At 36.6% G+C, this 23,858-nt stretch overlaps 1 protein-coding gene across 4 annotated transcripts; it reads right to left on the reverse strand.

Moving 5' to 3' along the window:
• Positions 1 to 918: 918 nt before the first annotated feature.
• LOC127807580 (uncharacterized) lies at positions 919 to 23,348 on the reverse strand. Of its 4 annotated transcripts, none has more exons than XM_052345563.1 (11): positions 23,030 to 23,348; positions 22,314 to 22,368; positions 20,775 to 21,196; positions 19,925 to 20,092; positions 18,712 to 18,946; positions 14,088 to 14,310; positions 13,717 to 13,964; positions 13,139 to 13,399; positions 12,271 to 12,460; positions 10,699 to 11,689; positions 919 to 10,599 (listed from the first exon to the last, which is right to left on the reverse strand). In XM_052345563.1, the coding sequence occupies exons 1-7, from the start codon at positions 23,225 to 23,227 to the stop codon at positions 13,817 to 13,819; spliced, it is 1,449 nt and encodes a 482-aa protein (XP_052201523.1). In that variant the 5' UTR covers positions 23,228 to 23,348; the 3' UTR covers positions 919 to 10,599; positions 10,699 to 11,689; positions 12,271 to 12,460; positions 13,139 to 13,399; positions 13,717 to 13,816. The 4 variants fall into 4 exon arrangements, with proteins under 4 accessions (XP_052201523.1, XP_052201522.1, XP_052201521.1 ...); XM_052345562.1 differs by having other exon boundaries at positions 919 to 10,625; XM_052345561.1 differs by having other exon boundaries at positions 919 to 11,689.
• Positions 23,349 to 23,858: the final 510 nt, after the last annotated feature.

The raw sequence follows: 23,858 nt of genomic DNA on the forward strand, positions 1-23,858 counted from the left end.
GTGAGAAAGAATTCGTGGAGACAAGTAAGGTAGAATCTGGTGACAGGCGTGGAGAGGTGGCGATGGTAAGTGGGAAGAAGGTGGTGGGTAGAGTTAGATTTAAAAGTTTTAAGTTTTTTTTTTTTTATAATTTTTAACCAACATATCCTAAAATTAGCTTAATACATAAAGGAGTTTCTTGACTATTAATAAATGTGGCATGTATACTATCTACTAACATTTTAATATATTCCCTCCAATTATTTTTTTCATCACCTTAAATATTTAGTGTTAAGTCTCTATTAAAGCATAAATTACATGCACATTACAAGCATAGGAAGGGGACCCAAAAAAAATAAAATAATTAAAGAGAATATGTCAAAATTTTAATTCAAGAGATAAATGCCACATTTATTAATAGTTCAAGACCCCCTTATACATTAAGCTTTTAATAAACATATGTCTATAAATATTTGTTATTAATGAATGGAAATAAAGTATTTTATAATTAAATATTATAATTCAAATTACACCTCAAATCCTGATATTTTTAAGTCCAAATCCATAAATTTGAACTCAAATCCAAACACAAAGCAAGATGTGACAGGTACTTGATGTTTCCTTACCAATATCCAACGTCTTTAGTTTGGGATTGATTTGTTTGGTCCCTTATTTTTCTTGTTTTTTTTTTTTTCTTACCTTGTGTATGACACTTTGCTTAAAAGAGAAAATACATCAGCCCTGGGAAAGTACAATAATAATATAGAAGTAGCCTTTAGCCCAATACTTTTGACCCTAGAGAACTATACTGTCACCAAGTTTCTAAAAATTATTACAAAAATAATCCGATAATAATAATTTAAAAAATACAAATGGCTGGCTTCCATGAATTGTTTTAGGGTGACGATTTGTTCCAAAATGTTTTAAAACATTGTAATAAGAATACTAATGCACCATCATCAATTCATCATCAATATCAATGTATAACGAAGTTTACACTGATTGCATAGACCCTTAGGCAGATGCCAAAATAAACCCTAAACCCAACCAAAAGCCAAAAGCTCCAAAACCAAATGCCTTTTAACGCAAGGCTTCATTGAGCAATAGATTCCAACACCACGTTACTTTTATTGAAGAACAATCAGAAAACTCCCTTCTTTAATCAAATGTGGCATATCTAATAAAGAGGCCTTTCTTTTACCTTCTAAATCCAAAGACCCCAAAACAGAACACCGGCATGCTAATTACATACACAGATAGAAAGGCTTGAACAAACTGAAATCAAAGTCTGCAGCCTTACCATTAGAATACCCCATCATATTTGAACCCCGAATCAGAAAACAGCGTAGATCCCCTAAAATTAATCTGCAACAATAGCTTGAAAGGATCCATCTCACCAATGACCAACCCACACACTCCATGTATCGCTTCTCTGATTCATCTCTCCAACAACAAAACTTAGCATATTATACCAGAAATAATACCACAGCATCTTCACCCCAGGATCAAAAACACAACAGAAGCAACAATCCCACCTAAACTCGAAACCCCAAAGCCAAAGCACAAAAAATCAGATCAGTGTAAGAGTAAGCAGACACTAAATCTGGCTAAATCAATTTAAGGTACATGGCCATTCTCATTTGAACTAGCAGTGTGGTTTTGGCTATTCTCCCTTCACCACAGAAACTGAACCCATCAGTTTTTCTTGTACACCATGATGCAACGAACCACATGTTTCCACGCAGTCGCTGCCACTGCAGGGACCCAAAAACTCAATATAGTTATCTCCCTTCACCGTTTGGGCCATTGTCTTAACATCATAGAGCAGGAGCAGTGGATTGCTCTTAACAGCAGCATAACTCCATCAAGTTGAAGCAAAGTGAAGACCTACTAGCAGAATCGAAACCCATTAAATCTGTTGTTGATGTGTGAAGCATCAAAGCGGCACCGTTTTAATGCAGGAGTTGGGAGGGTCATGGTGGCAACCTCGGGCTGCCTTTTGGCGCCCGATGGATGGCCACATGGCAACCATCCGTGCATTCCAGATGGTGCCTATTTGAGCCTCTCGTGCTAAGAAATATCGTGTTGCACGATTTGATCCCAGCCCTCCATCTTACTTTATGCTACCTCATCTCATCCGTCCAAGATAGTTATTTATCTCTCTCTCTCTTGGGATTTGAAGCGGCATTCGATATACCCCAATTTCGCCATTGACAAAAAGAAGAAGGTAAGGTCGAGGATCAAAGAGAGAAGGGAGGGAAAGAAGGTAAGCTATTCGGGTGTTGCTTCTGTTTGAGGAAGTCTTGTGGCTTTCCTCGTTTTGTTATGTAAAGCTCTGTACAAGGTTTTTTGTATGTATGATTTTCTTTCTGATTTGACAGTTGTGCCCTAATCTGTATTAGTGATTTTGGGCGATTTTCTTTATCAAATCAGTAGTGTACAGAGTGTTTCGTGAGCTTCCTCTGTGGGTGTAATCTCTATTTCTCATATAGTGCAGTGAGCTCTTCTCACCGGAGCTCAACGTGGACGTAGCCCTTTTTGGGGTGAATCACGATAAAATCTCTCGTGTTCTTGTCTTTATGTCTTTGTGTGTTTGCTGCTTGTGTTTGTCTTTCTAGTACCAATTATACCTCTGTTGTTGGGTTCGAAAAAGGCATTAGTGGTATCAATGTGTGTGCATTTCTGTATTTTGTGCAACAAGTGGTATCAGAGCCATTTCTTTGATATGCACTGTGAGAGTCTTTGTTTTATTTCACTCAGAGTCGGTCTAGGGTTGTTCTTCGCTCGATTAGTCCTGTTTTGAATCTCTAAGGTTTTCTGAAGAGTCACGGTCAATGAGTGTTTTCTGTGTGTCTCTGTCAGTGTCTAGGGTTTCATTAGGATACCTTCGTGTAAGGCGAAGATGACAACAACTCGATTTGAAATCGATACATTTGATGGAAAGGTGGATTTCGGAAGTTAGAAAAAAAAGATAAGAGTATTACTCTCTCATCACAAAGTGCTTATTGTACTTGAACCGAATGACATAAAATAGTCCACTGAGCAATCAACTAGGACCAATGAGATAAGGGAGGAAGCATTCAACTTGATATTTCTCCATTTGGGAGATACTGTTATCAGGAAGGTAGACGGTATGAGTAATCCCCTTGATTTATAAAATAGACTTGAATCTTTGTATGCTGTTATTTCTGCTCCTAACTTAGTTTATTTGAAAGGTATGCTATTCAATTTTAAAATGAATACATCAAAATCTATGGATGATAATATAGATGAATTTACTAAACTTACATTGATGTTAAGAGGAACTGACCAAGCCTTAGGAGACACCAGTGAGGTAACTTATTACTTGATGATTACAATATAATTAAACATGCTTTATAGTATACCGGTATTGTGCCCACTTTAGAACTAGTAATCTCTGGAATCAAGGCAAGGGAGTTAGAATTGCACACTTCTAAGAAACTTGATAACAATTTATTTGTTAAGGGTAAATTTGAAAAGGGTCAAAATAGTTTTAATAACAATCAGAATGGGGGTACAGGACAAAAGGGAAAACAAAAACAATCGAAATGGAAACGCTACCACTGTGGGAAAGAGAGCCACATTAAGAAATACTGTTATGATTTTATTAAAAAAACAGAAACATGGTAGGAATGTGACACTAGCTGCCAGTAATTCAAACTCTTTCGCTGAAGTTTTAAATGTCTCTTGTACATCAACTGTAAATGAATGGATTATGGATTCAGGATGCTCCTTTCACATGTGTCCAAATATAGATTGGTTTCAAAACTTTAGCACAAAAGAAACTGGTATTGTTTTTATGGAAAATGATTCATGTAAAATCAAAGGCATAAGTGACATATCTCTGAAATTACATGATAACAAGATTAGAATGTTAACTAATGTGAGATATGTAGCTGGATTAAAACGAAATTTGATTTCTCTTGACAACCTTAAATGAATTAGGGTTTTCATATAAAGCTGAAAATGGTTTTCTGCATGTGTTTAAGAACGATGACCTTATTCTCTCTGGTACAAAGAAACATGGTTTATATGTGTTGAATGGTTATTGTCATATTCTATCTGCATGCATAGTTAAATCTGATAGAATAGATCTGTGGCACTTGAAACTTGGCCATATGAGCCAGAAAAGGCTACAAGCACTGTCCAACCAAGAGTACCTTGGTTCAGTGTCTGCAGATGCCTTAGGCTTCTGTGAGCCATGTACACTAGGCAAGCAACACAAGCTGAGTTTCCCAAAGGGAACTCATCTGGCGAAGGCATGCCTAGAGTATTTGCATGCAGACCTTTGGGATCCCTCCCAAGTTCCCTCACACAGCAGTAACAGGTATTTCTTGTCCATAATTGATGATTTTTCTAGAAAGGTATGGATATTTTTAATGAAATCTAAGAATCAAACTCTAGAAAAATTTAGATCATGGAAAAATTTAGATCAAAGCTCAAATCCAAAGTCAAGGCCAAAAACAAAATCATAGATTAAGGATTGGGTCATGGAACATAGGAACATTAACAGGAAAAGCTATGGAAGTGGTGGATGTGATGATTAGGAGAAAAATTAATATTATGTGCCTTCAAGAGACGAGATGGGTAGGAAAAAAAACAAAAACTTTATCAGAAGCTGGATATAAAATATGGTACACAGGAACTGATCGAGCGAAAAATGGAGTGGGGATTATTATGGATAAAAGCTTAATAGATGAGGTAGTGGATGTAAAGAGAATAGGGGATAGGATTATTATGGTGAAGATTAGTCTAGGAAGAATGACTATGAATATCTTTAGTACATATGCACCACAAGCGGGGTTAGGTGATGAGATAAAAGCAAAATTCTGGGATGACCTAGAAGGACTCATACAAATGATACCAAGAGGAGAGAAAGTGATTATAGGAGGTGACTTAAATGGGCACGTGGGTAGAGACGGAAACGGATATAGAGAGGTACACGGAGGGTATGGATTCGGGAAAATTAATAATGAGGGTAAATCTATCTTAGATTTTGCTATGGCATATGAGCTCATTATAACCAATACTAGGTTCAAAAAACGGGACGAACACTTAATCACATATAAAAATATCACCTCAAGCACCCAAATAGATTACTTCCTCATGAGATAAGAGGATCGGTTATGTTGTAGGAATTGTAAGGTGATACCAGGAGAGTGTTTGACTACTCAACATAGACTTCTAGTACTTGACGTCCAAGTAAGAAATTGGAAGAGAAAAAATCACATAAAACAAAATCTAAGAATCAGGTGGTGGAATTTAAAAGGGGAGAAACAACTAATTTTCAAAGAAAAATTAAGGGGTAGAAGGGAATGGAATGGAGAAAGACAGACAAACCAAATGTGGAAAGAAATGGCTAATGCTTTGAGAAGCACGGCAAAGGTAGCCCTTTGAGAGACAAATGGTAGAGCCCCTAACCTTAAGGAGTCTTGGTGGTGGAATGAAGAGGTACAATTGAAAATTAAAAATAAGAAAACTTGCTATAAGGCGGTATATCAATGCAACAATGAAGAAAATAAAAAAAATTATAAAAAAGCAAAAAAGGCAGCAAAAAAAGCTGTTAGTGAAGCAAGGTCAAAAGCATATGAGAATCTATATAAACGACTTGATACAAAAGATGGAGAAAGAGATATATATAAATTAGCTAAAGCAAGAGAAAGAAAAACACGGGATTTAAATCAAGTGAAATGCATAAAAGATGACAATCAAAATGTTTTAGTAAATGAGGGAGCGATTAAGGAGAGATGGAAAGAGTATTTCACAAAATTATTCAATGATGGTGGTGACACAAGAGTTAGGTTGGGACATCTTAGTAACTCCGAAGGGAATGTGAGCTACACATTCTATCGACGCATAAGTTCAAATGAAATAAGGCAAGCATTAAAAAAGATGAAAAATCATAAGGCAGTGAGATCAAATAATATACCAATAGAAGCATGGAAATGCATGGGAGAAGAGGGCATCTCCTGGCTAACACAACTATTTAACGCCATCCTTAAATCAAAAAAGATGCCAGATGAGTGGAGGAAGAGTATTTTGGTTCCTATATATAAGAACAAATGAGATGTTCAAAACTGTGAAAATTATAGAAGAATTAAGTTAATGAGTCATACCATGAAACTCTGGGAGAGAGTAATAGAGCAGAGGCTCAGAAAGGAAACAAAGGTGTCAGAAAATCAGTTTGATTTCATGCCTGATAGGTCAACAATGGAAGCTATATATTTACTGAGGCGTCTAATGGAAAGGTATCGAGATCATCAGAAGGACCTACATATGGTGTTTATAGATTTAGAAAAGGCCTATGATAGGGTCCCTAGAGAAGTATTATGGAGGGTTTTAGAGAAGAAAGGAGTCAAAATAGCCTATATACAAGCCCTTAAGGACATGTATCATGGTGTAGAGACAAGGGTCAGAACATGCGGAGGGGATACTGAACCATTTATAACTACAATAGGACTGCATCAAGGTTCTGCACTAAGTCCATACTTATTTGCCCTAGTAATGGATGAACTCACTAAAGATATTCAGACAGATGTGCCATGGTGTATGCTATTTGCAGACGACATAGTGTTGGTGGATGAAACAAAAGAAGGAGTGAACACTAAGCTTGAGTTGTGGAGAAACAATTTAGAATCTAAGGGATTTAAATTAAGTAGAAAGAAAACAGAATATATAGAATGCAAATTTAGTAAAAATGCAAGAGTGGATGATGTTATAATAAAATTAGAAGACCAAATCTTACAAAGAAAAGACCATTTTCGATATTTGGGATCAGTGATTCAAAAAGATGGAGAAATCCATGAAGATGTCGCACATAGAATTAAGGCAGGTTGGCTAAAATGGAGAAATGCATCGGGGGTGTTATGTGATGGTAAAATCCCATTAAAATTGAAAGGAAAATTTTATAAGACAGTTATAAGACCAGTCTTGCTGTATGGCTCAGAATGTTGGGCAGTCAAATACTAGCATAAACAAAAGACGAGTGTAGCGGAGATGAGGATGTTAAGATGGATGTGCGGACATACAAGAAAGGATAAAATTAGAAATGAAGTTATTCGTAATAAGGTAGGAGTAGTGCCAATCGAGGAGAAGATGAGAGAGACTAGACTAAGATGATTTGGTCATGTGAGAAGGAGACTAAGAGACGCTCCTATGAGGAGAGTTGATGAAATGGAACAATTAGTCACAAAAAGAGGTAGAGGTAGACCCAAGAAGACTTTGGGAGAGACATTAAAATTTGATATGAAATATATGGATTTAAATGAGGATATGACAAAAGACAGAAATATATGGAAGTCTAGAATTCATGTAGCCGACCCCACATAGTGGGATAAAGGCTGGATATGTTGTTGTTTATGTAAAACCCATGGTATTCTTAGGCATAGAACAATAAGGAACATCCCTCAGCAAAATGGGGTTGCTGAGAGGATGAATAGAATCCTCTTAGAGAAGGTTAGATGCCTTTTGTTTACTGCTGGAATGCCTAAAACTTTTTGGGGAGAAGCCCTATAGCCGTTCACCTAGTGAATAAGAGCCCTTCGACTATTATCAATTTTAAGTGTCCTGAGGAGCAATGGACTGGGAGACAATTGAACTTAGACTATCTAAGAGTGTTTGGTTGTGAGGCATATGCCCATCAATCAGTAGGAAAATTAGATCACAGGGCTATTAAATGTGTTTTTGTTGGATATCAAGAGGGAACCAAGGGTTATAGGCTATGGGACAGAATTTCAGGTGGAGTTAAAATCATTATTAGCCGAGATGTAAAATTTAATGAATCAATTTTCCCATGCAAATCCGACAATAATGAAAATAACTCAATACCTAGCAACCCTAGTGACCTTATATTAGGTGGCAGTACTCAAGTTGAGGTGGAGCAACAGGATTTTCCTGCTACTCCAACCTCCCATAACCCTCTCACTCTTGATGAGCCCTTAACCTAAGAAGAGACCTCTGACCAGGATAGTGATCATGAGGCTCAACCTGATGACCCTGAGGTTGAGGAGTATGACTCTCCTCAACAAAACCTCAGTAACTATCAACTCACCAGAGACCGAGTGAGGAGGTCTATCAGGCCTCCTGTTAGATACGCATACTCAAACCTGGTATTTTGTGCCTTAATTGCTAGAATGGAGATGAGGAGCAGTGAGCCTACCTGCCATGAGGAGGTTGCCGGCTCCCATGACAGCACTACGTGGAAATAGGCAATGGATGATGAAATGACCTCTTTGAAGGTAAATGAAACTTGGAAATTAGTTCCAAAACCTTATCAGTAAAAACTAATTAAATGTAAATGGTTGTTCAAACTTAAAGAAAGAATGTCTCCATCTGATCCACTAAGATTTAAAGCAAGACTTGTAGCTAAAGGTTTTTCTCAAAGAGAAGGAATAGACTACACTGAAATCTTTTCTCCAATAGTTAAATTTAAAACCATACGTATGATGCTTGCTGTTGTAGTGCAATTTGACTTAGAACTTGAACAAATGGATGTCAAAACTGCATTTTTATATAGAGACATTGATGAGATAATTTATATGGAACAACCTACTAGATACATTGACAATAATCATCCTGATCATGTTTGCTTACTTAAAAAATCATTGTATGGATTAAAACAATCTCCAAGGCAATGGTGTAAAAAGTTTGATAACTTTGCTGCTGAGATTGGTTTTAACCAAAGTAAATATGATAGTTGTTTTTACTTTATACTGTCTGATGTCCCTATTTATCTCTTATTATATGTTGACGATATCTTGATCATTAGCAACTCCAAGTCAAAAATATGTAAATTGAAGTCTCTGTTGAATACTAACTTCGACATGAAAGACTTAGGACCACCTAAGAAGATCTTAGGGATGATAGTAGAAAGAAATAGGAGTAAAAGCAAATTGAAAATACACCAGCATGATTACCTACTTAAAACTGTTCAAAAATTTGGTATGGCTGAGTGTAAAACTGTTAATGTTCCTTTAGTTGGACATTTTATATTGTCTAAAACACAGTGTCCACCATCTGAATCTGAATCTCTTAAAATGGAAAACATACCATATGCCAATGTAATTGAGACCCTAATGTATTCGATGATAAGCACTACGCCAGACCTAGCATATTCAATATCCCTACTTAGTAGGTTTATGTCCAATCCTAGAAGAATTCACTAGGAAGCCTTAAAATATGTGCTAAAATATATTAATGGTTCATTACATGTTGGCTTAAATTTTGAAAAAAGGAGTGATACTCTTGACCTAGTGAGATATGTAGACTCAGATTTTGCAAGGGATAGAGACTCTCATAAGTCCACCACAGCATATTTCTTCACATTGGATGGTAACTGCTTTAGCTGGAAGTCAAAGCTACAGCCTTTGGTTGCTCTGTCTACCACTGAATCAAAGTATGTGGCTGTTACTGATGCTTTTAAAGAAGCTATTTGGCTTCAAGGTCTCTTGCAAGAAATCAAGCTTCTACAAGGTAAGGTCAAGGTATTTTCTGATAGCCAGAGTGCTATTCATTTATGTAAAAATCTTGTTTACCATGAAAGAACTAAACATGTTGATGTAAAGTATCATTTTGTAAGAAATCAGGTAAGTGATGGAATTGTTGTAATTCTTAAAATGCCTACTGAGGATAACCCAGTCGATGTTGGAACAAAGGTAGTGACTGCAGTTAAGTTCAAGCATTGCTTGGGCTTGCTGCATGTCGGAGTAGGTTAATCAACCTACACGAGCAATGAAGGTGAGAATATGAGCATGTTGCACATAATATAAGTGTGAGGTTACCCACCTGTTTGATGCTTCAAGGTGGAGATTGTTGTTTATGTGTGAAGCATCAAAGCGGCACCGTTTTAATGCAAGAGTTAGAGGGTCATCGTGGCAACCTCGGGCTGCCTTTTGGCACCCGATGGATGGCCACATGGCAACCATCCGTGCATTCCAGATGGCGCCTATTTGAGCCTCCCGTGTTGAGAAATATCGTGTTGCACGATTTGATCCCAGCCCTCCATCTTGCTTTATGCTGCCTCATCTCATCCGTCTAAGATAGCTATTTATCTCTCTCTCTCTCTCGATTTGAAACGGCATTCGATATGCCTTGATTTCGCCATTGGCAGAAAGAAGAAGGTAAGGTCGAGGATCAAAGAGAGAAAGGAGGGAAAGAAGGTAAACTCTTCGGGTGTTGTTTTTGTTTGAGGAAGTCTTGTGGCTTTCCTCGTTTTGTTATGTAAAGCTCTATACAAGGTTTTTTGTATGTATGATTTTATTTCTGATTTGACAGTTGTGCCCTAATCTGTATTAGTGATTTTGGGCGATTTTCTTTATCAAATCAATGATGTACAGAATGTTTCGTGAACTTCATATGTGGGGGTATAATCTCTATTTCTCATATAATGTAGTAAGTTCTTCTCACCGGAGCTCAACGTGGACGTAGCCCTTTTTGGGGTGAACCACGGTAAAATCTCTCGTGTTCTTTTCTTTCTGCCTTTGTGTGTTTGCTGCTTGTGTTTATCTTTCCAGTATCGATTATACCTCTGTTGTTGGGTTCAGAAAAGGCATCAATGGTATCAGTGTGTGTGTGCGTATCTGTATTTTGCGCAACAAAATCCTGCAAAACCAAGAACCAAGTACCATCTGAAATAGCAGAAAATGAAGTACCAAAAAGCTGGAAAAATGGATAAAAACTTAAACTAGAACAAATATATACCAGAAGATCCCAGCAGCATTATGGCAACACTCCCAATCTACCACTGCTCACTCTGATGCATAAGCAATCAACTATTAAATTCCAAAAATCAGTACCTTTGTGGAAGGAAGGCTTCAAGCAACAGGTCCCCAAAGCAACCCCTACCTATAGCCAACTGAAGGTTAAAAACACTTGGCCTAAAGGGATAAACATAGAACCAACAAATTTAAGCTCAATAAACAGCATTCCCAACAAAGCCAAATTCCTTCCACATACCGACAACCAAAACAATCCCAGCAGAGGCCTTGATTCTCCCACATGCATTTAATCTATTAACCATGCTATAAACTTGTCCTTTATTTTTCCTGCCATCTCAGCTAGATGATCAGCTGAAAAATTGATCTAGCAACATACATGTTGAAATCTCACCGAATGTAAGGCTGAAGCATACCTACCAATCTTGTATAGGAAGTCCACAAATGCAAAGGTTTGGACATATACTTAGCACCTCATACCCAACTTATAGAATCAGATTCAATAACTATCAGAATCCTCCTTGTATGATGATTATGAAAGCTCCAAGCTTTAAGAATTGCAAAAATTTCATCTTCATTTGAATCTTTAACACCAGTAGGACACACAACCATACATAAAGCCATTCCATTACAATTTCTTAGCACACCACCTATTCCGGACAAACCTGGTTTGGTGAAAGCTGTTCCATCAACAGTCCATTTCAAAGCTCCCTCTAGAGGAGCCCATTCAGCAACCTCTCTGCAATTATTAATGGACCCCAATGTTTTAAAGATTAGCAAAGAAAAATAATTGGTTGCCTTTGCAAGCAAATCGAGATACTTGAGCTCAGAGAAAATCGAGAGCCTAAAGAGAGCAATTTCAAACAGTTTCTCAGCTGAAACCATAGCTTTGTTAAAGATCACTTTATTTCTCTCCAGCCAGCCAGGTAGTCCATAATATGGACAGGAAGAGAGAGCCATGCCTTCCTTTGAAATTCCTGCAAGAAAAAATTCACATTTATCAAACAACTCCTTTAGTGAACCTGATCAAATCAATTGCCTTCCCACCAACTGAATTTTGCCCCATAGCTCTAAGAAATATTACACCAAAGATATAAATGATCTGATGTTTCAGGCATCTCCATATAAAAAGGGCAAACATTACTGGAGCTGCTAATAATTCCCTTTGCGTTCAAATTTTCCCTAGTGCTTAATTTCCCAAGAGTTGTTAACCAAGTGAAGATCTCAGCCTTTGCAGGAGCAAGACTTTTGCAGATTTCAATACTAGTCTGCATAGAGAGTTATCTTCAAGTGAAAGAATTCTCTCTAGCTGGTTACAAAAGGATTTAACTGAAGAACCATCTGCACAAAATCTCCACACTGGCTTATCTTGGGCATGTTTATTTATGTTTATGGAAGATACAATACCCCATTGGATTATCCAATTGAGTTGATTCTCACTGAAATATAGGTCTGCACCACCATAAATTCCAAACCGATGATAGCCCATTCCAAAACCCCAAGCATAAATAAGGATATTGAATACAACCTTGGAAATAATTGTTTAAAAGAAACTCACCTATCCAAAATCTTGAACCATCCTTGGCGCCACCTTTCTGACTTGAGAAGTACCACTTTAGGATTCAATAATATCCTTCCATAAAGCCCTCTCTCCCCCCTTATGCTTGAAGAAGAAGCTTGAGAAGGATATATATTACGTTTTCCACCAATAACTATGAAGCACAACACAGACAAAGGGACACGGGACACTGTTCACGAGACACAGGGATACGACATTTTTCAAAAAGGTAGCACATAACACAGAATATGTTAATTAATAAAATAATTTTTTATATTTTTAATGGCATAACAAAGTATCAAAACTACATTTGAAACTCAAATATGAATTTAAAACTCATAAGCCAAAAGAAAAGAATATAGATATTTTACAACTTAAACTCTTGACCTTCCAATCATAGAGAGACAATCTTATCATGATATCAAAACTCATCTTCAATAAATTACTTATACTAAAATGACAAAATTCAAAACCATGCTATTATTTGTGTAGGAAGTGATAATAAATTTTTTCGTAATAAAGCATTACCTAGCTACGTCATTTATTATAAAAAAAAAATGAAATAAAAGCAGTCATATTGGCATTATAAAACTTTTCATCCTGGTAATCTGGTTCAAAAATGAAAGAATTAAATTTTGCTGCAGAACTCCAAGATACTCATAAATCCAAACTAATCAAAAATTTTAAGTGCCAGGAACTGATCTACATTGACTAATATGGCCATGAGGCTAATGGTAGGAGCAAAGAGAAAAAATAAACAAATGAACAAAAGTGAAGAATATGGTAATTTTAAGTTGAGCTTATTACAATTTCAGATTAAAGCCAGGACTATACTGGAGACAATCTCTGCTCATCATATATCTCTTACCAGGGTCTTCTTTATAAGCTGAGAAACATGGCTGCAGGCCTTCTTCAATGAACTTTACTACTCAACAGCATGAAAATGGCATGTACGAGCAATGAGAGAGAAAGAGATGAAGCACTTAGGGATCTGCATGAACCATGATGTTCCACAAGCAGTTTGCTTCTCATTTTTTGCAAATTCCCCCAAAACAAGATTTGTTCCAGGGAACATGGCAGTGTATTATTGGATATGATCCTCAAAAGCTTCAAGAAAATCATTTTCCACCTGCAGACAGTATAACTTGATTTAGATACCAGAGGAATACCAGCCTATGCATTCCATAATGTTATACATACCTTTATTTAGCTTTTTCCTCTGTCTCTTTTAGTCTAAAAAACATATGTTTAGTACTTTTGAAATTGGCAAACAAACAACACCCCTTTCTGTTTTACAAATTCCTAAACATTTTATCAACAGCCTCTGCAATAGAATGTCTAGCACAAGCCATGTAGTGTTCTCGAACTTATCAAGGAATGTGTGTAAAGAGGACCAATGCAAACATAATTAGCTTATAATGTAACTTGGTTTCAACATATACCAACCTTAGGAGAATCGGGCACTGAATCCCAGATATTTAAGTATGTTGTGGATGAGGTTGGCTTCAATTCAACCTTAACAAGAACTTGACACCATTTGACCTGATCAACCATTCGAAGACTGGGATCTATTAACATGATGTAGTCTCTGGGTTTCTCCTGACAACTTCAACAAGAAGTTGGATAAGATAACTGAATCAGAGCAGGTTTCTCTCTCAGACAACCACTCCTCTTGGAGATGAACATTCACATCCCTGTAAGGTTGTGTAATCCAAAGACATTAACAACTCCAGGTACTGCAGTGAGCAATATGCCAAAGGACAATGCAGACTCAACCAAAGCAGCTTTTATGATTCAAAGCACAGAAAATCCATTACCTCCTTAAGGCAAGAACTTCATAATTCCTTTGCAGGTAATCAGCGTACTTTGTAAGAGCATCTTGCACATATTGTCTGCCTACAGTTCTTACTGCTGCTGCATTTAGTAAGTTCTGCAATGAGCCATGTTTTCTCAAGAGCTTGAGAGCAGTCTTTTGACCAAAACCAGGAACTAGTTGTTGAATTCCAGGAACTCCATCAACTTCATCACCTATTATGCATCCTATAAAGAATAATTCACTCAGAAAAAAAGAAAATGAAAACCACATCAATGCCAGAGAGCACAAGTCATTTAGAGGTTACTGATGGGGAACATCACTATTTCCTACTTGTGCCTTTCTTGGCTACCACTTCAACCACTCGGCCTAATAGAATAGGTCTTACTCAGAGGAATATCTTTATAAGCAAGCTCTTTTTTGGTAATCTGTATAAAGATTTCTAAACAGGAAAGAAAAATACAAGTGCAGATGTATGAAGATGGAAGAGACCACAATTTTTACTTTAGAAAAGAGAAAAACAAATAGCATTTCCTAGCCCCCGAGACTTCTTGCTTTGCCATGGTCAGGGGAGCTTCATTTCAAGTATGCAGCCTTCCCTTGCCTTTTTCAAAGAGACCATTTCCACAATTTCAATCCATGACCTTCTAGTCACAAAGGAGCAACCTTACCATTGCTACCAAAGGCTCTCCCCTGAAACAGAGAAAAATAGTTGGAAGAAAAAAAAAATTGCAAACTAATAAATGGTAAAGGCACTCCTAAGCGTATCAACCTGCAATTCTATTACTTCCTACTTGTGGGAATATCACTATTTCCTACTTGTGCCTTTTCTTGGCTACCACTTCAACCACTCGGCCTAAGATAATAGGTCTTGCTCAGAGGAATATCTTTGCAAGCAAGCTCCTTTTTGGCAATCTGTATAGAGATTTCTAAACAGGAAAGAAAAATACAAGTGCAGATGTATGAAGATGGAATTAAACATGAAGATACCATAATTTTTACTTTAGAAAAGAGAAAAACAAATAGTGTTTCCTAGCCCACAAGACTTCGTGCTTTGCCAGGGTCAGGGGAGCTTCATTTCTAGCATGCAGCCTTCCCTTGCCTTTTTTCAAAGAGACCATTTCCACAACTTCAATCCATGACCTTCTAGTCACAAAGGAGTGACCTTACCATTGCTACCAAAGGCTTTCCTTTGAAACAGAGAAAAATAATTGCAAGAAAAAAAAAAGAAAAGAAAATTGCAAACTAATAAATGGCAAAGGCACTCCTAGGCATATCGACCAGCAAGTCAATTACTTGTATTAGTTTATATGCCTCAAGTTGCAAAGAGATCATATAGCTTGTTTAACAGTTTAAAGCTCTCAAATGGTTTGCTAAGTGCATGACAATCAGTTACTCATTTGGCTGATATACTCATACATGCCATAAAACTTGTTTGATCAACAAATGTTTGGAACATCAAGAAACACTTTTAAGACATCAATAAGATACTTATTCTACTCATATCTATGTTCCATAAGGCCTACGAGATGAAACTATAGATAAAATCTTTCATCAAAGCACATACTTGTGCACTTAGTTTAGACTTTTAGATTTGCAAGAAGCCAAATTTACTATTATTGTCTTCAAAACTTCCTCACCCAGAAATTTAACCTTTTATTGGGCCATAAAAATGGTGGGGAAGGACTAGAATCCCAAACCCATATCATGATAGAGGTGAAAAATTATGGCCCATAGGCATATGCTCCTCTAACAAGCTGGAGATCAAAACCAAGACAACTGCAAGATGAACAAGCACATTAGCTATCCTGACTACACAAGGCAGTTGCCAGAAGCTTAACATATAGTTTTTCATTTGGAGGCTTGAGAGAAATGTAACAAAGTCCAAATAGAGAATCTAAGACCAAAAAATCATCCAAATTAACAAATGAAAATGAAACTATGGGGACAATATAAATTTAAGGTGCCAGCTGAAAACAGACTTCATAAATGACCATTGGCAAAGTTGAAAATTGAAACCTTCTTCAGAAAGAATACATGCAGAATACATGCACCAAAACAAAATTAGGTCCTCCGTCTGGGGCCAAAAACGAAATATACCATAATATGCACCTTAGATTCACTAGAAATAGGGAAGAGAGATCTGCTAAGGATTTTAGAAGAGGTTCCCATATCATCTTTTGATTGTATCTCCCTTAACACAAGTTATATCCTTTTGGAAAACACTTAGAGCCTATTCTCTTTACTGTTTTCAGGCTGTTTTGAATTTTTAGTTTTTCAAAATATTGAAAACATGTTTATTTTCATATTTTTAAAAACGCATTTTCGAAAACTAAGGAAAAATTTTGTAAAGAAAACTTAAAACAACAAAAAGTTGTTTTGAGTGTTTTCAGCCAAAACACTACCAAAATCTAAAAACGCGAAAAATGCACATCCATCTCGCAACCAAATTCCTCTCCAACCCAAGCATCCATCTCGCAAACAGACTCCATGGCAGCAACCTTTCATTCTCTCTCAAGAACACCTCTGTAAATCACTGATTTTGTAAAATCCAACCGTCTAATCTTGGATCCGACCTTATTTGTGAAAGTGGCCGCCGATCAACAAGGAGGTAAGTCTTTTAGTCTTATCTGCAATAATTTTCAGCACAAATCTATGATATATACATATGTACACGCGATTTGTGTTTGGCCGAAAGTTTAAGCTTAGATCTATAGAGATTCGACCGTTGGATCCTGCTAGTTTTTGGATATGTTGGTCGATGGGGATAAGGGTGTCGAGTGGTTGTCTTTGATAGCTAGAAACCACCGACCACGGTGGCCGATGGCGACAGCCAGTGTGTTTTTCAGTTTTGACCGAAAATTAAAAATCAGATCTATGAAAATCCAGCCATTAAATCTAGCCCATTTTTGTGTATGTTAACCCTCTCAGCTTGGAGTTTCTAATGGTAGGCTCTAATCATGGGAATCTCTGACCGGCAGTGGTCACCGACGACTACTGGTGGCGGCGGTTGTGGCTGGTTGCTGCCAAGCAATCCGGGGAGGAAAATTACCCAGTTTTAGGAAATAATTTAATACATTTAAATTGAAAAAGAGAGAATCCATAATGAAGAAAAAAATTAATATATATATATATCAGCAAATTCTTGCTTTTTGGCGGTCATTTTGTAGAAGGTTGCCCCTTATCGAGGTCAAAGATATCATCTGCGTGATTATGTTGGACAAGGAAGACTACGTGGAAAGGAACAACTGTTCAGCTATAGGCATTCCTCGTGCTGTAACATTATTGAACGTTGCAATGGAGTTTTAAAGGCAAGATTTCCTCTTTTGAAATTAATTACCAATTATCCACTTAGTAGGGAAAGACAAATCCTTACTGCATGTTGCGCAATACATAACTTTATTCGACAGGAGCACGCTTTAGATAGGTTGTTTGCTGAGTATTCATCAAAGAATATGGTATTTCAAAATATGCCAGAGTCAAGTCAAAATCAAGAAGTCATACATTTTGATGCTAATCAAATAGCTCAAATGGGACAAGTTAATGATCAAATTGCTACACAAATGTGGAATGACTACTCAAGGTCTAAGATGGTTTGGTCATGTGAGAAAAAGACCAAGGGACGCTCCTGTGAGGAGAGTTGATTAAATGGAACAATTAGTCAAAAAAAGAGGTAGAGGCAGACCTAAAAAGACTTTAAGAGAGACATTAAAGTTTGATATGAAGTGTATGGATCTAAATGAAGATATGACAAAAGACAGAAATACATGGAAGTCTAGAATTCATGTAGCCGACCGCACATAGTGGGATAAAGGCTAGATATGTTGTTGTTATTGTTGTTGTATTTAATCCTGTAATCGTAGTCCACTTGCTATTGAACTATTTGATGTAATTTTATTTATTATGAACGATCACATTTTCACATTCTCATTGAGCTTATCTTTAATTTTTATTTCTATATTTCCTATTTTTTTGCCAAAGTTAATTTATTTTTTGTTTGTATTTTATTTTTGTAACGAAAAAAAAAAAAAGTAAACGTGTTTTCTAGTTTTCTATTTTGAGAAATAATTTTTCAGAATAACAAAAAGAACACGTTTCAGTAATCTCAAAATAGACACTTAAAATAAAACTAAAAATGAATTCAAAACTCAAAACTAAAAATTGAAATACGAAGAGAACATATTTCTCTCTTTAACTTAGATATCCCATTTTAAACCCCCCTCCTCAGAGAGAGAGAGAGAGAGAGGAAAAGTAAATTATATATACAGCTACAACAACACATCAAGCCTTAATCCCACTAGGTGAGATCAACCATAATTCTAGCTTGTCAATCATCTTTACCTATGAGGCTATGACCATATCTTTTGTAAGGCCCTTATAACTCATATTACACCTAAGAGTCTCCCACCTAGTTTTTCTTGGTCTCCCTCTAATGAAGACTTGTCCATTTCATCCACTCTCCTCACAAGATATAGTTTAATTCAAGTAGCTCCAAAATATCCCAGGTGGGTGGTAGGAAATATAATAGATAGTTATCAACATTATCCAAACATAAAACTGCTACAGTAGGTTAAAACTGTGAAGATTGATCATGACAACGAAATCAGGGCAGGGTGTCACAAACTTACTTAGACTCAAATCAGAGGTCGGATCAGAATTGTATTGTGCCATGTAGTGCTTTAGAGTGTAAAAAGACCAGCGGTTAAGTTCAGGAATGGGCATGACAATTTGTACATCCTCACAGATTAGTTGCTTGAAATCTTTATCGGGTGAGGCAACAACTACTCTGTATCCTCTTCGTAAAACATTGTCAACAAGTGTAGCCACAACATCATCTGCTTCATGGTCTTCAACTTTTATGACCTGCATTGCTTTTAATTGTCAATATTGGGCCTATTAATCTAAAATTATCAAATTTCAAAAGCATCTACGAATAACTTGATGGTGTTAGATAAAGCACATTGCAGATGCTTGTGGAATGTTGAGCTGCAGAAACACCATTCATTGTATCAAAAAAATAATGAATGAATAAAACTAAGAAAAGAAATGCACTGATGTTCTGCATTCCAGCCCAACAAGAGAGAGATGTCATACAACATGTCATTCCCAAAGGGGAAGGAAGAAAGTTATCCTTATGAATTTTACCAAAAATAGACAATCACAGCATGCTTATGGACTCAAAGATCACATCTCCATCAATAGGAGCTTGAACTGTTCAATTATTTCATTTTTCTTATCCTATTTAAAGGTCTCATTTGAGAACTTTATTATAATTGTTGTTTAGTATGAATTTTGGCTTCTAAACTGAGATACAAATAAAGAATAAAAGATAAGCACAGAATATTCTGAATTAGGTCACAGTCCTTTGTTTATAACAAGACACATAAACCCTTCACTTCTAACTCATCAGTGGATCTGCGGTCAGACTCATATACACACCATCTAAATGAAAAGGCATTAAGAAAGTGTTATTGCTCCAACTGTAGCCAGTCTGAGGTCAAAATCCAGAATGAAGAAAATAAAATAATCACAGGAATAGAATTCTAGTTGCTGTAGTAAATACCTACTTTTCTCCACTATCATGAGATGTTTCTAGATCTGCACTTCCAAATCTATCCTAGTTAACTACACATGTTAAAGTCATGCTTCCAGACCTACCATTGCCCAAGTTAAGAAAAAGCCATTCAATACCAGATTCACAGATCTAACATTTTGTGGCTTCCTGAAATTTTTGACATTTCACAAGGATCACCCCTGAAAGTTCAGATGCCAATAAGAAATCCATGGATATCCATTATGCTAAGAAGAATAATGTAAATGTAAGTAAGAAAGGTCTCTCACCGGCACATTTAATTTCTTGAGCAGGTCAATGACAATTTGATGCGACTTCCAAACAGGAACTTTGGAAAATCTATGAGCCAATAAATATCTTGAGAATTTTCTCCTATGTGTCTTATATGATGGTAATATTTGCCTACGGTAATCACCACCTCTTTCCCCATCAATAACCTTCACAAATTAACATTGAAGTTCAGTGGTTCAGAAAAATGAGGACAAAGATCTAGCTCAAATGGATGAAATACAATATGCCTCCTTATTTTGGAAAATCTTATATGAACATTTTGTGATTAATCTAATAGCATAACTGATTGTATTCAGTATGATGTTAGAAATTTATATAAAAAACAGAAGTCTAGTACATTCATTATTGTGGTACATCATAACTGTCATGCCCGGGCATGTCAGTTTCTTGGCCACTACAATTTTATCAAATCCATGTCATATAATGGGCCATGAAATTGTCCAGGTTTGGTTGAAACTTGGAATCATTACATTTCCAAAAGCTTGATAATTAGGATAAGGGAAAATATGAGTAAAGTTCTAGTTTTTGCTTGATTTAGGGAAATTATTGAAGAAAATTAATGAAATACTGAGAAACAAAGAACAAGAATGGCAACAATATCTATAACTAAAAAGTTTTTTCAGCAGACTGTCATCATATTTCATTTTCCTCTTTTTCAGTAATAACTGCATAAGAAATGATAAATTTATGTGCATTTTCTACACCCATAAACTAACATAGCATCAAGCAGTATTTTTCTTGGAGCTCCATGTATTTTTCTTGGATATCCATCATTAACATGGCTACTGATTGTGCGCGTACACAGAGAGAGGGAGAGAGAGAGCTTACAGCAATAACAGGGTCAGAGAGGCTGACTTGAGAGAAGAAAAGGGAAATCCAATGAGAAAAGGAGTGTAAGCTGGGGGTGCTTCCATTGTAACACAGTGGATTAACATCCAAGAAGAACACCCTCTTCCTCTTGTTCTTCCATTTGCTCTCACGCAGTTTTATATTACTTACAGAGCTTTCATTGCTGCGTTGCGCCAATTGCCCACCAAGTGTTTGATCCAAGAACCCACAAGAAGATGAAGATGGGGAAGAAGAAGACAAACGAGCAACAAAGGCCCTAATTTTCCGTGACTTTGTTGTGCTTGTTTGATAGAGAGAAAGAGAAGCACTGACAGTATTGGCAGTGTGCATGGTTGTGGTAGGACTGATTCCAACCTGAGTGGCCATGACAGCAGCTCTTGACTGTAAAATTGTTCCTGAGGCTTTTTTTGGGAAAGATACAGTAATGGAATGGAATTATAAAGAGTAGACTAGAGAAAAGTGAAATGGAATGTAAAATATTTTTTTCTTCTAGAAGAGCAGGGGATAAAAGGTACAAAAAATGTTTCTCCTTATTTCTAAGATCAATGTAAATGAATGGATTGAAATGATAGCAGAGGATAAAAAAGAATGAAAAACGGTTCTCCTTATTTCAGAGAGCAATGTAAATGAATGGATTGAAATGATATAACAAATGATCATTATACCCTTTTTAATAAAAAGATAGAATGTGATTAAGTGAAGGGAAAATTAATTTTAACACCTATTAAGGCTAAACTTGTCAAAACACAAAAATAGGTCTTCCATCAATTCTCCCCCAATTCAAGTGATGGACATTCTGTGATGCCTAGTTAATTGGTATGAGCAATTTCCTCTATTAGCCAACCAACAGGAAACAAATGAAATCAAAATAGCAACATTAACATTACTGATAATAATAATAAAGGCATTATTCACAGAGCATAACAAAAATGATGCACTCATGAAATAATGAACTGTCCCAATGCACAAGCTCTCTTCCTAGTAAGGGTGACTATTAACCATAACTGATTGAAACTTGGAGAAAGCTTCTATAATCATTTTGAAATTAGAAAGCAAGGGGCCTTTAGCCAAATACTTGTAGACTATACAGAAACACACTATCAGTCTTATCACTTATTTGATAAATCACACATTTGCTATACATGGGTTGCAGCGTGCAGATGGAATAGTAGCAAAACAGCTGACTATTCCAGCAATCCAGATAGGAAGTTGAAAACAGTTGAAATGAGGATGTAAAAACTTCAAGTCTTTCATTAGTTCACTAAGCTGCTTCACTGCAGCAACTTAATTAGTATGTTGATATGGACAAGGCACTGGTTCCACTGAAGACTTCATTCTAAAAGAGGTTGGTGTTCAAATCTATCTTGTCAAAAGAGTATGGTCACTCTGGGAACAGCTAATGCATTGGATGAAGCATAAGCCAAAATCAGGATTCAATTAGGAGTTTTTGCTTCTTTCTTTTTCACCATGATAAACACATGAATAAAGAATAGCAGATTAATAAAAATGAGAAAATACCCTCAAAGTTTGTTGGAATCAAGGTTGTCCCAGTTCTCGTTTCCCTTCCTAGCATCTGCATTCGTCAATGACAAAAGTGAAGTTAAATTAAAAGATTCCATGAAAAATCACTTATAACCCATTTGTTCCAGAGAAACAAAGTAATAAACAACTTTATGAAAGATCTCTTCTTCAACCACTGGCCTTGTAGCTCATATGGTCTCAAGCAGAAAGAAAGAAGGGAGTAACCATTTTCTTCCAAGAACTAATCAACTAGTGAAGACTAGATTCTTGAAACCAACCATTGTCATATTGTAGTTGTAAAAAAGGTTCCCTTCACAGAGAACCAAATGTAATTATATTCCTATTTAAACAACTCATTAAACATACAATTTTTCATCAACAGCAATAGAGTTGATAAGCCCTTCTACATATATAGATGCTAACAATTGCAAAAAAAATCTCATGCTAAAGGAACAACCTGAAGCATAAAAACGAAAATTACTCGCTCTGTTGTATTAATCATGAATTAATCTTTGTAATGAAAAATTTCTGCCACCCACCCTCTTCCTTGGAGAAGCTAGCCAATTTGATTAAACAAACAATATAAAGGACTCATTTCTTGATGTTCTAAAATTTCCTAACAGGAAAAAAAAAAGATTAATGTATTTGCTCAACGTGCACAGCATTGATCGAGTAGCCAGTCAAATGAAACAAATTAAACGTAAAGAAGTTACCTGCAGCAAGGATTTGTGGCGCCTGAACTTGGGGCGTGTTGGTATTAGGCGATCCTGATTCAGCGTGGCTCCATAACCGTGGAGGAGCGAGGAGGAAGCAGGGTGCTTGGGCGTTCGAATGATTGGAACGGCAATGGAACCGTGCGACGCAAGTGGGGAGTGTTGCGAAGCGGGTGAAATGGCGGATTGGATAAGCATTTCAGTTTCTAGGGTTTGCTTTGGCTTTGGGACTTTGTTTGGAGCGAAGTGAAGCTGTCAAAAATCTTTAGTTCCTAGAAGTACTGTGAAGTTGGATTGGGGGTTTCTCCTGGATCATCCTTTTCAGAGTTACTTAACCTTCAGATAATAATAGACGTTGGAATAAGATTGGAACTCGCAGCTTTAAATCACTATAAAGGGATGTTTGATTGGACATTTTTTTCATGAAAAATGGTAATTTTTTACCTAAATTTTAATTTTTGAAGTGTTTGATTGATCAAATTTTTCATGAAAAATATTTTACCACTTAGGGTCATGTGACTCTCTTTTCCCACTTTTGCTGGAAAATGAATTCTCATAAGGGTCAGAGAAATTGTTTTCTAGGCGAGCGCCAAAGTGTGTCTTGGAGAGAGGATGAACCAGAACTTGGTATTTCCTTTCCCAGTGAATCTGCAACAGTTGCTGGGAGATGTATCGCTTGGGTGATGTCGGCTTTGAGGGGCTAGCCAGCAACGAAAGGCGGAGATAGGGTGACGACCTTCTTGTGGGAACAGAAGAGGCGGAAAGAGGTAAAGAGCATATTACAACCAGAAATGTATATATATATATATATATACACATTTCCTTCCTC

The sequence above is a fragment of the Diospyros lotus genome, chromosome 8 (assembly GCF_014633365.1).
Source record: "Diospyros lotus cultivar Yz01 chromosome 8, ASM1463336v1, whole genome shotgun sequence".
Lineage (NCBI taxonomy): Eukaryota > Viridiplantae > Streptophyta > Magnoliopsida > Ericales > Ebenaceae > Diospyros > Diospyros lotus.